Genomic DNA, 14,948 nt, shown 5'->3' with positions numbered 1-14,948 from the left:
GCAAGTGAGCTTAAGCTCAGAAGCCCGAAGACCTGCAAAACCAGTGCATGGTCCCTGTTCAAGAGCTACTGCTGCTGTTCCTGTCGTGGGCCTACCGCCTGGTGCAGCTGCTGAGGGGTACCTTCTCTAGAGTCGTTGCGGAGGCCAGTGCTAAAGCCGAGGGCTAGGCCTACTGGAGCACCGTTGCTGAGGCCCGTCTCTGTGACGAGGCCTACCAAGGCACTGGCTGTGGGGTTTCATCGCTGGGTTCATATCAGCTCAAGGTACAGCCACTGCCTAGGTTCATTGATAACAGCATGGTCGATGTGCTGCACACAGTATTGCAGCTGCGTGCCATAGTCTGCAAAGCTGCAAGAACTGAGCCACCGGTACTTTTGTCCATGAGGGCAACGCGATGCCACCAGTCCCTGAAGTGATTTTTGTATTTTCAGATATGTCATTCCTTTAGGTTTCTGTGCTAACAAAGTTGCAACACACTCATGCATACATTCAGGGCCGTAACTAGGGGGTGTTACGGGGTCCTGTGCACTAGGGTCATCTGGCCGGCTTGGCTTGTTTCTTCCTTTGTATGTTGCGCTGTACCAGTTTTAGAATGCAGTTTTAGTAGGGGGTCCTGACCGCCTTGCAATTTTTGTGTGGTTTAACTTTATGGGTTATACTAAAATACTTATGTGCCTTCACAGCGACTGCCAGTTGCCAAAATTTTTCAGGCACTGTAACTTTACTAATATTACTTCCCTCTTCTTCCTTTCCTCAAGCCTTCCCTTTGACAAGACCACCTCAGCGCTCCCTTTCTCACCCGCCCGCCTTGCTCAGCATTGCACTTCACCCTCTTGTTTCTTCGCGTCTCATTTTACAGCGTAAGCTGTTATGGGCTGTAAGATAACAAACTTTGTTGCTGGGCTAGTTGGTTCATGCTTAACTGAATAATGGTAAGCACAATTCCAAGACAGGACAGAAGACAGAGGCACAAGAACAGGACAAGCGCTAACTCGCAACTAAATTTTATTCTGAAGACTTTGCCTACTTAAGTACACAGACCAGGATCGTGCAAGTGCACTGCCCATCAAGTCAGCCAATGCATCATATCAAGAAGCGCATAGATTACAGCATAATTTCTAACTGCTTTTCCTTGTTACGCAAAACAACCAACATATCACTAATACAGGCACTTTTTTTCTTTCTCATATGATATGCCTCCATGATTTCTCTGGCCAAAGCATTGCCACTCCTGCCTATCATTCAAATACCGGAAAGAAGGTAGTGCCACGTAGTGTCAATATGTACAAACTTTGCATTGCGGTTCTGTTATATTCCACAAGGTGTCCTGACTTGTAGCAGTTGCATATAGCAGTTGCATGCAGCATGTGGCTGACCATGGATGTAGCAGGCTAGGTGACTACTTGTCACCATTATCAACAGCAACGTACCATGCAACAAGTTAAGGGATTGTGACATGTGGGCCACATAGTTTGGATACCTGTTTTTACTCTTCGGCCCTTCCTCGCAAGGGACGAACCTGAAGAAGCCATTCGTAGAGCTACGCATACTGCTGCAACCTAGCAACATTGGGCTCATCAGACCGCTGTGCAGAGAGCAGGACAAGCCACAGCAGAGCCGTCAACGCCTGGTGGACAGTTCAGATCGTTCTCGTGAAAACAATCCAAAGATACTTTGCCACAAACACCTGTAATGGGTGGTGCCAAAACTAGAGCTCTTATTTGGCTGCTCCTCCAGCTTCAGCTGTGACTGTGCTGTGTGTGCTATGTTGGCTTGTGACTCTATTCTTTTTTTTTTTGTCTTCGACCTCATGGCAACTCCTTTATTGGCTCCCAATACTTTCTCTGTCCATTGTTGCTCGAGAAGTTCTTAGCCTGTGTGGACCGTGCTTGCCAGCTTCAAGTCCCTGTGGAAAACGCGTACGTTTCTTTCAATGGCAGTGGTGAGCCGCCTGCAGTCATTTGTGGAACAATGGTGCACAGACGCATGTCACTTCTTCCTGTTCCCTGGGTCTTACCACAGAAAAAAACAAGCCTGAGCAAACATTGAAGGATAGCTGCTATTGTGGTTAGAGGAAGGTATTTCAAGCAATTCCACATGGCAGCGAGCACACACTGTCAAAGGATAATTGCTGCTGCTGGGTATGCACGGATGTGAAGCACACAGTGAAAAATATGCGTTAACTGTTCCCAAGCTGTGTGTAGCGGTACGCAGTTCACATGAGTAGTTCAGGCTTTGCAGGTCTGTCGATAGATAGCAAGCACACAGCTCTGACCATATGGGTGGCATGTGGAAAACAAAAAAGAAAGCCTGCAGGGTAGCATGAGGGGAGAAAGAAAAAAGAAGGTGGCTTTTCCTTGCCTTCTATATAAGATTAAAAACCAGATAAGAGAAAAGAACAACCATAAACTTGCTGCAGTGAAGCCAACATTTCCCTTCCTCCTGGATTATTAAAAAAAAAAAGAAGACTTGTAAAATGCGGAGCCCAAGGATATTCTGCATTTTTAAGTGCAATACAAGCGCGGAGCAGGAGACAGTGTCTGGGGTAGATTTTTTGCGCTTTAACTCTCTCCATTTTCCCAACGTTTTCGTCAGGCAATTGCAAACGGGTCTCTTTGGAGTCGGCCACTTCTGTTTGCGTGCACAGGATTGTAGCAAAATGAAAAGGCCCACTGCAACCAAGCAAACAAAACTTGCCTCTTACTTCAAGAAAGTCCAAATAGATGAAACAGGCAAAGTAGAAGAGCTACCTCTGTCAATGGGCATAACTGCGCCTTTCTCTGAACAGGCGGAAAGCCAAGCACGTCGGAATTTCTGTAGCGACTTGGGAAAACGGAGCATGTGAATGCTCACGAGAACGAATCACAGGAGGCTCTAAAGTGTGACAAGCACAACAGCCACACGCCACCGAGAAATGATGGCCGCCGCTGTGCAGCTCCAAGTGACCTTTGTTCTGCAGTCAGCGACGGTGCGAAGTTACGCCTTCACCAGGGAGTAATACCGAAGCAAGGCGAGTGGCACAGCACCTACACATTCTGGTTCGCTTGCCCTCGGTGCAATGAGTGCAAATGCTTTTGACTTGGGGCTTTTTGTTTCAAAGACGAAGCACTTACTTGATCCAGAGATGATAGACAGGCTGCTGCTTGATCTCTGGACCCTTTCAGCTACCTATGAATATTCAGAGAAGCTTCAAGGAGCTATATGCAAATATTGCGTAGTCTTCGCAGGTGAATGTGTAGGAATACCAGCACTTGGGCTGCTTTGTAACTAATGCATTTACAATTGCAAGAAAGCCATGCACACGCCTTCAAGAGCCAAGCATCCAGCAGTTGTCAGGCCATGTCAACAACGGTATCTGAGAACTTTCAAGCAATCCAGTCCTGCTCACAGCATGCCATCTTAACACAACTTTACCATGGCCTTAAAAAGCAGGCGGAAGAAAACCCCAAGAACTTGCTACCGATAAAAGAAACAATCCTTTTTTTTTTTTTTTTGTGGCAAGCAAGAAGTGCTGCTTAGCGGCACATACAACTCTGGTCCAATAAATATGTCTCAAGTGCTGCCATTGACAAACGACGGAAATTTCTGCACACTGTTTAGGTCAAGGGCCAAATGTAGAGATGGCTCCATGAGAGCTTATATATTGAAACATCTCCGACGAGTAGCCGGTAAATAAGCCCAAAAATTCAAGATGAGTTCGTTACCCTCTGTGGTAAAACCACAGAGAGATAGTTGACAATGTCAACTCAGATTCATGTTTTTCAGTTCTAGCTGACAAGGCCATGATATATTTCGCACTGCCCATCTCAATGACAATGGACTCGTCCCAACACCATGTTCGGATTTAGGCTCACCTGTCCACACAAGACGTGTTACTGCAGATCAAAGAAAAAGTCATCGACAAACTGGACACACACAGCAAAAGAGCCATCCTCGCACTTGACGTGGAAAGGGCTTTCGACACGTGTCAGACGAAGCCATACTGCAACACCTCAATGTATATAACTGCGCTAAAAATATATATAATTACATCAAAGCTTTTCTGAAATAACGGACAGCCACAGTGGGGATAGGCAACTTATGCTCTGAGAAATTCGACTTACTGCGAAAGAGAAGGCCACCAGGCTCCGTCATTTCGCCGATGCAATTCAATCTAGCGACGAGCTCGCTACCCAAACAACTGAAGCAAATAGAAGGGATTGGTCATGCAATATATGCTGACGACCTCACCATCTGGACTACGGGAGGGTCGACAGGTAAACAGCAAGACGCTCTGCAAGAAGCTGTTGACACAACGGAGAGGTACCTGGAAGCATGTGGACCAGAAAAGAGAGGTACCTGAAGCATGTGTGCACCAGAAAAGTCAGAGCTTTTGGTACTAAGAAAGCGCACAAGAGGCCGACAACCGCAGCATATACCTGACCCGGAAGTAAAGGTGGGAGGCATCATGATTCTGCAGGTAACGAGGCACCGCATCCTCGGGCTCCTGATCCAAAAGGACGTGGCTGGGGCAGCAGAGTTGGAAAAAATTCAGAGAACAATGCAACAAATAACCCACCTTATCAAAAGAGTGATGAGCAAAAGGCAGGGACTCAAGGAGGAAGACTGCACGAGAATAATACAAGCGCTGCTCACGAGCATCGTCACCTACGGGACCCCATACGTTGACATAAAGAACAGTCAACGAGATAAAGTAAACGCCCTCATCAGAAAATCCTACAAAATTGCGTTGGGCCTGTCCCCTTCCACATCCACAGTGAAACTACTTAAAATGGGAGTTCACAACACGTGGGAAGAGCTCGTGGAAGCGCACAACATCAACCAACTAGAGAGATTAAAGCTAACAAAAATGGGAAGAGCCCTGCTCCGAGATCTGGGCTACCAAGTCGAGGGTGAGAGGCACCTACCTCAGCATATCCCACACGAGATCAGGGACAAGCTACACATAAGTACCATTCCCAGAAACATGCATCCCGAGTACGACAAGGAAAGGAGACAGGCAAGAATGCAGGCGCTCAAGCACATACTGGAACGCACAAACAGCAAAGAAGAAAATGTGAGATACGCGGACGCAGCTGCGTACAGAACAAACGACCGATTTGCAATCAGCATGGTTGATGAGAAGGGCGAACAACTTACAGACACATCCATACGTGCCAAGGACGCGAGCACAGCGAAGGAGCTGGGCATAGCCCTGGCCATCGCAATGTGCAAGAAGACCCTGGTTACCATGGTGACGGACTCGCAAGAAGCATGCAGGAGGTATGTGAACGGAAGGATCGGAAAGGCAGCACTTCAGGTCTTGACCAACACCGAGATAGAAACAGCACAAATCCTCTGGATGCCAGGACACGAATCTCTCGTGGGGAACCAGGCGGCACACGCTATGGCTCGAGATCATGTAGCCGAGCCATCTCCGACACACAGAGAACATGGAACAACGACTGCGACGAGGATGATGAATGGATATCCAATAAGTACTCGGATATCCTGGTGCACTACAGGAAGCAGAGGCGTCGCTACCCGCCTGCGCATAAGATGATAAGTAGGGAGCAAGCAGTAACCTGGAGAAGACTCCAAGCAGGAACCTACACGCATGGAACACTGCTGCACGCCATGTATCCGGGCACCTACGGGCGAGACTGCAAGTTCTGCCCACCGGACATGCCCAACACCTTGCGCCATATGGTGCTGGAGTGCAGAAATAATCGTGAAGTACCACCGTCATGATCACCACCAGGCGATAACATGCAGAAAGAAGCGGATATGGAGGAAGGATCGGAAGACCAGTGGGAGGTTCTGCTGGTGACGCAAGACCCTGACAGCCAGCTACAGTTGGTGAACAGGGCTCGGGTGGCGGCATCGAGCCATGGCTACCTGGACTGAGGAGGCCACCCACCTTTGGGCTCAAGAAGCCTGGTCTAACAATAAAGTTTATTTCTCTCTCTCTGCCCACATTTGTATATGTGTGAGGTTTGTTCTTTCCAGAAAAAGGTCGAGTGTGGAAACAGAATTCAATGAGTTTTCAGAAGTCACTCTCTTTGCTGCAAATCACAAATGTTGAGATGGCCCTACTATGCATCACCGGAAGGCAGATACAAAGAAGCAACATACCTTCTGCTACTGTCGAAAAACACCACCGAAGGAATGTGTATTAGTTTTTTCTGGCAGACTTCGAAAATAGATTAAGAGGCCGTTTCAGTGCCTATAGAAAGGTTGTGGTTGGGCTTAACATGCTGCTGCCAAAATTCTTATCGGCTAGGCTTTCTGCTGTTGCTGACACAGTGAAGCTTTATCTTAATGACATTCCTTCAGCTGATGCCATCGAAGCAGAGTTGATGCTGTGGAGGAGAAAATGCTGCCAAATCGAAGAAAAGGATCACCCAGCTTGCGCTTTGCAGGCCTTGGGGACGTGTAACTACAACTTTTTTTCCTAATGTCTACAGCATGCTTTCTATCCTGGCAACATCACCTGTGTCTACGTCGACCCCAGAACGGACTTTCTCGACACTGAAAAGGCTGAAGAGCTCTCTCTGGAATCATATAAACCAAGACAGACCGACTGGGCTAGCACTGCTCACTGTCCATCGAGAAATTCAAGTGACCCTGAAACAGGTTCTCACAGACTTTTGCAAGTTGCTGAGAAGGAAGAACTTTCTCATTTAGGCTGCTCTCAATATTTCAAGAGTCCATTACAGGCTAGCCCCGACTAGCCCAAGCTGCAACCCTTCTATGCTCTCTGCAATTCAGACTAATTTTCTCAGCAAGCGGAATGTGTGAATGGTGACAAAAGTTCTTAATGTAGGGCTTACTTGTTTGTTTGCTTCTAAGCATTCATACCTTTCTTGTATCGTGGTTACATGTGATGGGTTAGGATCGTCACGTTGCAAAGCCTGTGACGCGAGGAAGATGGAGGAGACGGTGCATGATTAGCAAACACACGACAATTATATTTGATGGCACATAATCATGAAGAATACCTTCAACTAGAACCACGTATGTCAGGCTGCTCGTGAACAGGACAAAAAAAAAGAGAAATGTAGTCTCGCGAGGTTGCGATTGAAGTCCGGAGCGTGGTGAGATTCCAAGGGTCTTTGAGGTGGAACACTCGCTGGTAGGATGATGACCTGCGTGGAAGAGCAGACACAGCAGCACGGGGTCGGAAAAGGTGGACGCGTCCCACAGCTCCGTAGACTGTAACAGTCCACTCCGAAGTCTCGAGCAAGGAGACGGCTCAAGGCGCTCGTTTCGATGACGGACGCCTGGTCACCCAAGCCTCGCGCGTAGAAGCGGGTTCCAAGATGTCAGCAGGCCGACCTGAGGCCTCGTGCAAGGCGATGACCCGAGGTGCTCCTCGTCTTGATGACGGACGCTCGCTCTCCCGAACCTCGCGCGTAGATGCAGGTTCGAGGTTGCAGTAGGCTGTTCCGAGGTCTTGTGCCGTGCAACAACCGGAGGCATTCCCTGTCCCGAAGACGGACGCCCGGTCAAGTGAACCTCACCGGTAGATGTGGGTTCTCTAGGCCCGGCGGCCTTAGTCGTGCCGGCATTCCAACAATCTCCGTTGTGCAAGCCCCTTCTCATTCGCTGCACGAGCCTCCCTTGTCTTTCTTTTCCCCTTGTTGAGGACGGCCGCAATGGCGTCTGCTCTTGCGCTCGATAGTTTGTGCTTACTTCTTCACAATTGTGTTATTATCTCAGGAGCCATTGGTAAACAGAGATCGGTATCTTGTGAAAAAGAAGCAAAGACTTGCGAAACACTTACCATATGCACAAGTAATGGGTGTGCATGCCCTGCAAGATGCAAATAAAATGTAATTAGATCTACCATCAAGGGTTCTACTGAAATTGAGGACGACGCAACGAGCTATGGAAAGAAGAATGATAGGTGTAACGTTAAGGGAGAAGAAAAGAGCAGATTGGTTGAGGGAACAAACGTGAGTTAATGACATCTTAGTTGAAATCAAGAAAAAGAAGTGGGCATGGGCAGGACATGTAATGAGGAGGGAAGATAACCGATGGTCATTAAGGGTTACGGACTGGATCCCAAGGGAAGGGAAGCGTAGCAGGGGGCGGCAGAAAGTTAGGTGGGCGGATGAGATTAAGAAGTTTGCAGGGACGGCATGGCCACAATTAGTACATGACCGGGGTTGTTGGAGAAGTATGGGAGAGGCCTTTGCCCTGCAGTGGGCGTAACCAGGCTGATGATGATGATGATGAGATCTACCATCACCATTTGTGATAATTGCATGCATTCACCTACATAGAAATTGCAACTAGCTTTTGGAACTGCAGCGAAAAACACATTTCACTGACTGTGGAAAACTATTTTGCCCACAGCTTGCAGTTTATAGGCACGGGGCACAGTAACGGCAGAGCAAAGGCTGTTAGTTTTTGTTCATGAAACACAGGCTGTGGTGGCCCCGGCTTTGGTGGCATTATAGTTCAAACTTTTATTTCTTGCTTTAACCAGAATTTATGTTAGAACACCAATATTTATTTACCTATTTAAGTATAGCTCATTTAAAAGTACCCTCTAATTATCATATGTAAGTGACATGCTTATTTCACGCTCAAAAATAAGCCATTATAAATCTTTCAAAATGGTAGCCATTCCACCCCCCCCCCCCCCCCTTTGAGAAAGGAATCCTGCGTACGGCCCTGCATACATTAAGAAACTGCTTTAACCTTCGATAGCATGCGTTTCCATGAATGACATTAGCTTTGCTCCTACCCGATGCAACAACGCACACAGAGAGCCAAAAAGCACTTGTTGTGTATTACTCCCACAAGAAACAGCAGCGGCAATTGTTAACTTCGGCGGCTAGTTTTTCCCCGTTGTGTTCGGCATGATGTGGCAGGCTGCTCCAAAGAGCATGGGATCGAGCAGCCACGCTTTATCTGTCAATTCTAAAATACCATGCTCTTTGTTTTTTGACACTTTTATTTGCTGTACATAGGCTGTGGTAACTTAGACATCATTTTGAAAAATGTTGGTCACCCACACTTACCCAAAGCATGTGGCTGCGGTGGAGTGCATTCCAAGCAATAACACATTTAACTGCACTGGAGATATTTTGCACAACATGTAGCCAATTGGAGTTTGGCTCATATACGCAGATGGAATGCTGGGTCGCTGTCTACCCCTACCAAGCACGGCGGCCTGATGAGCTGTCTGTGGCGGCTGGTGAGCGATTCCGTGTTTGGCCTCAGCAACAGCTGCAGCCAGGCTGGCTGCTGGGTTGCAGCCTGCGCACTGGGGCTCAAGGGTACCTGCCCGCTGCATATGCACGCCCCACAGGAGGGCTGGATGACAGTGGATATTCCGAGCAAGGTAGAGCTCACTCATTTGCCTTTTAATGTTATTAGCATTCTTTGGGAAATTCACCCAGTTTACAATATGTTGGTTCGCTAGGTAGTGACTCGGTAAACCCAGGTCACTGAGTAGTCCGTGGTCAAATGAGTAGAGCACCGGACTGCTGAGCTGAGGGAAAAAGGTTCAAAACCAACCGTCAGACCAACTTGTGTCATTGGGTGTGTAACCCTGGAAATGTGGTGCCCTTCAATGAAGCTCTTTGATGCCAACTTGCGTCACTGAATATGGGCCACTGGGTACATGCTACTCTTCAATGAACCGCTTTGACACCAACTTGGGTCGCAGGGTATTTGCCACTAGGCATTTGCCACTCTGCATCAAACCTCTTTGATGCCAACCTGGGTCACTGGGTGTGTGCATCATCTCATAATCATTGTATAGAAAATACCATGAACATTTACCTGCCAACCATAGCTGGATTGCTAATAGTATCGGTGCACTACCATTGAATGGACCTCCACACTCACATTTGTGTATTAATTAACCATTTCACGGGCAATGGAAGCATACCTCTCACCTGCTGTACGTGTGTAGCAAGGTTGTGGGAAGAATAATTGCCACCACAGGAATGTACCATGATCTTGCAGAAAATTTGTTTAGTTTAAAACAAATGAAGTGGGGCTCTTTGTTGGCGCAAAGGCATCTCATCTACAGCATTTCCTGCACTTCGAAACAATCTCAGTAATTCTGTCTGCTTGATCGTTTTGCACAACTTGCAGCTTTAAAACGTGTCTAAAAGCTTAAAACAGTTTTCTTAGCAACAACAAAAAAAAAGTCATTTGTTCTGAATTTTCTCAGTCTGCTTTGCTCTGATTATCTGTAACACTGCAGCATAGAAGTAGAGAAGTGGACATGTTACATTTGCCAGGGCTGTTCTGTGGCACTTTTAAGAGAAGAACTTCAGAATAACTTCAGTTTGGCCTAGTTGGTGTTTACTGCATATCATAGTGACCGCAAATAAAGACGGGGACAGCGGGAGAGAACACAAAAACGACAGGGGCGGTCCCTTGCTTCAGGCAATATTATGGGACGTTGTCACAAAATTACACAATAATCCTATACATGGATGGGTAATCCGTAGCCTGTCTACACATACACAGTTTAATCGCAACATAACAAAATCGGGAAAATTGGCAATTTATTATTTTGAAACAGTGTTACAATGAAATTCGACCTGTCATGCAAATAAGTAGTTTCTGACTAATTTTTCTTACACAGAAGTGACTGCAATATTTCCCAAATTATCGGGCGATCAGAAAAAGCAAACTTGAGTGAGAAAAAAAAATTATTTTGTTGAATGTCAGAGTCGGCAACAAAAGATGTGGTTTCTTGCTGTGTCGACGATATCTTCACATAGGTTGCACAAAGCATAGCCAGCCACGTTCTCGCGTCCATTCCCCGCCCCACCGCCACCCCCCTCGCGGCTGATAGTGTCGCCCGCAGTGGGACGATGCTGTCATGAAAAGCGCTGGCAGTAAGTGCTTCATCTGCCTCTCGCTTCAACACCTATGCGAAATTAGAGATTATGCAACCTCCAGTACTGAAGGCGTGGGATGACAGCGCACATGGTTCCATCCATGCCATTTCAGCTTGCTTGCTCTTTGCACATGTGGCAGATTACCACTAAAACAGGGTGCATGGGCTGTATATCCTGTCAGCTGCACTGACAGCCATGCCTAGCCACGGCTTAAAAAGGAGATGTGCGCCAACCTGCGCCCCACTAGAGTTACTGTAAAGGCTCCCTTTAGGGAGCTTAAAAAACACTAATTCAACCATTCGACCATCTGCATCCACAGAAGTTTGCATGTATTGTCTAGGTACTATTACTTTGCAGTGATTTTTCGAATATGTGCCACAATGAACGCAGCACATGGCGCTGCGGCTTTTCTGTCTAATGTTCTTTCAATCTTTCAATTTTTTTCTTTTAATTATCTCGCAACCTCAGACCTGTGCTCTCGCTCGTCGATTCGCTAGCAGCCGTTGTAGTAATTTTCTGTTCTCTTTAGGCCTACCTGCTTCGACGTTTGCTATGCTTCCTGCTGTTCGATGCTGTGTTGTTCATTTAAAGGATTTGCCACTGTTTGTAATGGCGCCGGCTCCGCTGTGGTCATCCTCGCCTACCACATCGACACGGGGAAAGTGCGGCAAGGTTCTAAAGGTTGTTTCACATGCTGCAACTGGAACGACGAAAATTGGTCCAGTCGCACGCATCGCAATGCTATTTAGAGGGCCCATTTCACATGATTGCGATTTCAACAATGTGACTGGTGCGACGCCAAGGGTTGCTTACTGCCAGGTATTGTGGCACACATTGCATAATTCTTTTAATGTAATGAACAAAACTTTTGCATTACAATATTGTTGACCGGTCTCTATTGGGAGCAAATAATATGTATGTTTTGTAATTTAAAGACGTCTTGAAGCTTAAATTTGCTTTGGAGTGCGCAGCGGCGGTTTCTGTAGGTCAGTGCAAAGAGGCACAACGTACGTAAGCAGTTGTTCGCAGCTAGTTGTTCAGCACTGTGTGTTGTCTCATGTGCCTTCTATATATGTCCATGTCATTCTGCCTGCCCTACAACAAATTACAAGGTGACCTATTAACAAGCCCATATAGCTACCCTCACCACATATGCAGTATTCGAAATCGGGTCAGCGTAGTCATCATGTCAGCCCAAAGAGATCCTCACACTACCCATCCTCAGCGTCAACTTCTGGAGAAATGATGTGTGTAAATTGCTCATGATTGTGCATTGTGTTTCTGGTTCAGGTGCTCCTGAAGTTGTGTTTCTGAAGAGAGTGGTAGTCGTCTTTGCAGCTCATGTGCTAGCTGGTATAGTATCTTGCGATAGGGTTCCGAGCTCTTGAGGCAAAGAATTTGTGCCATAGGCTGCACCTCTACTCTGTCTAGGTGCTTGTTTGTTTGCTCTTTCTCATAGAGGTCTTCAAGCTTGGTAAAGTTGAAAAGACCTGTTGGTACCCATATGCCTGTGAGGTGTCTTTTTTTTGTGCTGCTTGTAATTCATACCGTACAATACCTTGGACACAAGTACAGCACCTGCCATTTTCCATAGTAGTATCTGCTCATCAATCCCCCATGATTTTGAGATTATTCTTTTCACCAGGTGTAAAATTTGTGTCCAGGTGTGGCATAATTGTTTCACCCACGTGCTGGCTCTGCCGTCTTGGTCTTACACTAGCTGAGGACTCGGAGATGTTGACTTGTGGGTATGTTTGTCCGGCTATGTAAAGCACAACATGCAATTTAGTGGAGTTCTTGATTCTAGTCTTATTTCTGGCATTGATGTAAGCTAACTTATCAGAAAGCTAGATGCCAAACAGGCTAAGAAAGTCTGCAATGTGTCGAGAGCTTGTTGAATCATTCTTGATTTCTGTATAAGATAGCTTTCCCATAGACTGTAGTACTCCATTGATTGTAGTATGTCTCGTAGTATGTCTTTATTGTTGGTACTTCCAAATGTACTTCCAACTCTCACCTGAAATTTTCTGTCAATAAGATATGGTTGAACTTGAGTGCCCTACCATGAATTTTCTTGCTCATCATTCTTCCTATTACAGTAGCATGCGGTACTCCATTAAAAGCCTCTTCACTCTCTTCATTCTTTTGTAAGCAGTATTACACAATGACCTCTAACAAAGTTTCTGCTGGTTACCCCACACTCATATCTGCCAGAAGAGACTACTTTAGAAAAAGGTTTCTTTCTGCTGTGCGCATGATGTAGTATGAGCATTCTTGTCCTTTGACATTTATACATCTGTAGAACCGGCTACTTGATAGAGTACTTACTATGCCTGATCATGCTTATTTGTGCAGTACTGTTGAACAATCCATATTGACGCAAATAATGTTTTCCACATTTGAAGTATCAGAAAGATGCTTGTTTTACAATTGGGCCCTTTGCTTTCAGTTGCTCTTAGTATTGCTTGTTAGATATTGCATATGCATGCCCCCCTTACACAATTACCTTTGGGTTAAATAAAGGGTGATGGATGAACTAAATCTATGTGCACGGGCTTTTTTTTTTACCTGTGACTCGTATCGAAAGGAAACTGCCGCAGCTGGCAATTCAACCTCTCACCTTATGTTAGCAGAATACCATAACCACAGTGGCAGCTTAATAAATTGAAAAACAATTTCATTGTTGAGAGATGTGTTTTTTTTTTGCGTTTATGTAGGTGAAAATTGCACTAAACGTGTGTCATTGCAAAAAAAAGCTTTCTGTGGCCTTTTATTGAATAAACTGCATATTCTGTAAAGTTAAAATGCAGAATTGTCTTTTAGAATCCCAGGGTAAAATGTTTTTGCAAGTAGCATAGTACTTTATTACTTTTAAAGGTAGTAATGACTGAGGATATTGTTATATGAGTTTATACACTAGTAAAGGTGATCACAAACTTATTAGAAGCATGTTTGGCACGGATATTTCTGCACACTTGATTAGCTGTGGATGTGCAAGAACCATTTATAGTTAAAGAATGCAATTATTCACAGGAAGAGATACAACTGTCTGACTTCACTGCACAGTTTTTATTTGCTTTTGTTTCACCTAAATAAGAACAGGCTGTTTGCCTGCTATTCGCATTGTTGCAAGAGTATTGCACAACATTGCAGGAGGGTGCATTGTCACTATAGCAAGTCAGTAATGTTACGTAAGTGTTTAATTACCATTACAGCAAAGGTTAATGCAGGTGCCGTAAGGATACAAGGTTTGCAACATATTCAAGGTTTATTGGTTTCTGTGCAGGAAAAAAAAAATTATCCATCACAGAAGAGATACAATTTAACCTGCATGAAATATTTGAAAACAAAATGACGATGCTCTGTATTCAAGCCATGGCGTTAAATATGTTATTGTAGAAAATTCATTACAATAGGCTCCATGTTAGGCACATCAAATTTAATGAGCAAGTGATGTAAGATAACATTTCAAGGTGTATCGGTAAATTTACTCATGAAAAACAAACAGCAAAGGAATACAACGGTCGCACGTGCACTGCAACGTTGAAACTTCAGGTACTTTGCAATCTTGTCATTTGCCCTTGCTGAGGTTTGAATTATTATTATAAACTGCTCCATACGCACAATTTTGGTGTGCTACTCAACGAAAGAAAATTGTGATGACCCCAAAAGGCCATGTCGTCTCATGGGGACCATACATCTCGTAGTATTAGCAACTCGCAAAGGTGTGTGGTACAAGAGAGTGCTACATATGTGGCTTCCAGTGCAGCAATGGCTTGACCAGAAAGAAGAGTTGTTGCATTCAGGAGCCATCACCGCTTCGTCTTGACACAGAGGTCATGGTCGGTGAGAAAGTTGGTACTGATGGTGTAATTGACATCAGCAAACATGAAGAGGCACCGGAACATTCTTCAGAAGCCCAGATTCGGCGTGAGAGACCATTTTATGGTTTGCAAGCGCAGGATGGGAGCACATATACAATCCGCTCTTCTAGCTGGCAGGATGCTGACCTGAACACCTGTTACTGAGTAATTGCTGGTCGGTGACCTTGTCCATGACGTAGAAGAGACAACATAGAGCAGGGCCGTGACTGCC

At 45.7% G+C, this 14,948-nt stretch overlaps 1 protein-coding gene across 3 annotated transcripts in view; it reads left to right on the top strand.

The window, feature by feature from the left end:
• Positions 1 to 14,948, top strand: part of Pi3K21B (phosphatidylinositol 3-kinase regulatory subunit alpha) — a 144,554-nt gene that overhangs the window by 18,493 nt on the left and 111,113 nt on the right. For all 3 annotated transcript variants that reach the window (XM_065441076.1, XM_065441075.2, XM_065441074.2), the window contains one exon: positions 9,121 to 9,334. In XM_065441076.1, coding sequence (XP_065297148.1) covers positions 9,121 to 9,334 — 214 coding nt within the window. The remainder of the gene's footprint in view (positions 1 to 9,120; positions 9,335 to 14,948) is intronic.

The sequence above is a fragment of the Dermacentor albipictus genome, chromosome 9 (assembly GCF_038994185.2).
Source record: "Dermacentor albipictus isolate Rhodes 1998 colony chromosome 9, USDA_Dalb.pri_finalv2, whole genome shotgun sequence".
Lineage (NCBI taxonomy): Eukaryota > Metazoa > Arthropoda > Arachnida > Ixodida > Ixodidae > Dermacentor > Dermacentor albipictus.
The sequence above is the reverse complement of the archived record's forward strand: the minus strand, read 5'-3'. Positions and strand labels throughout refer to the sequence as shown.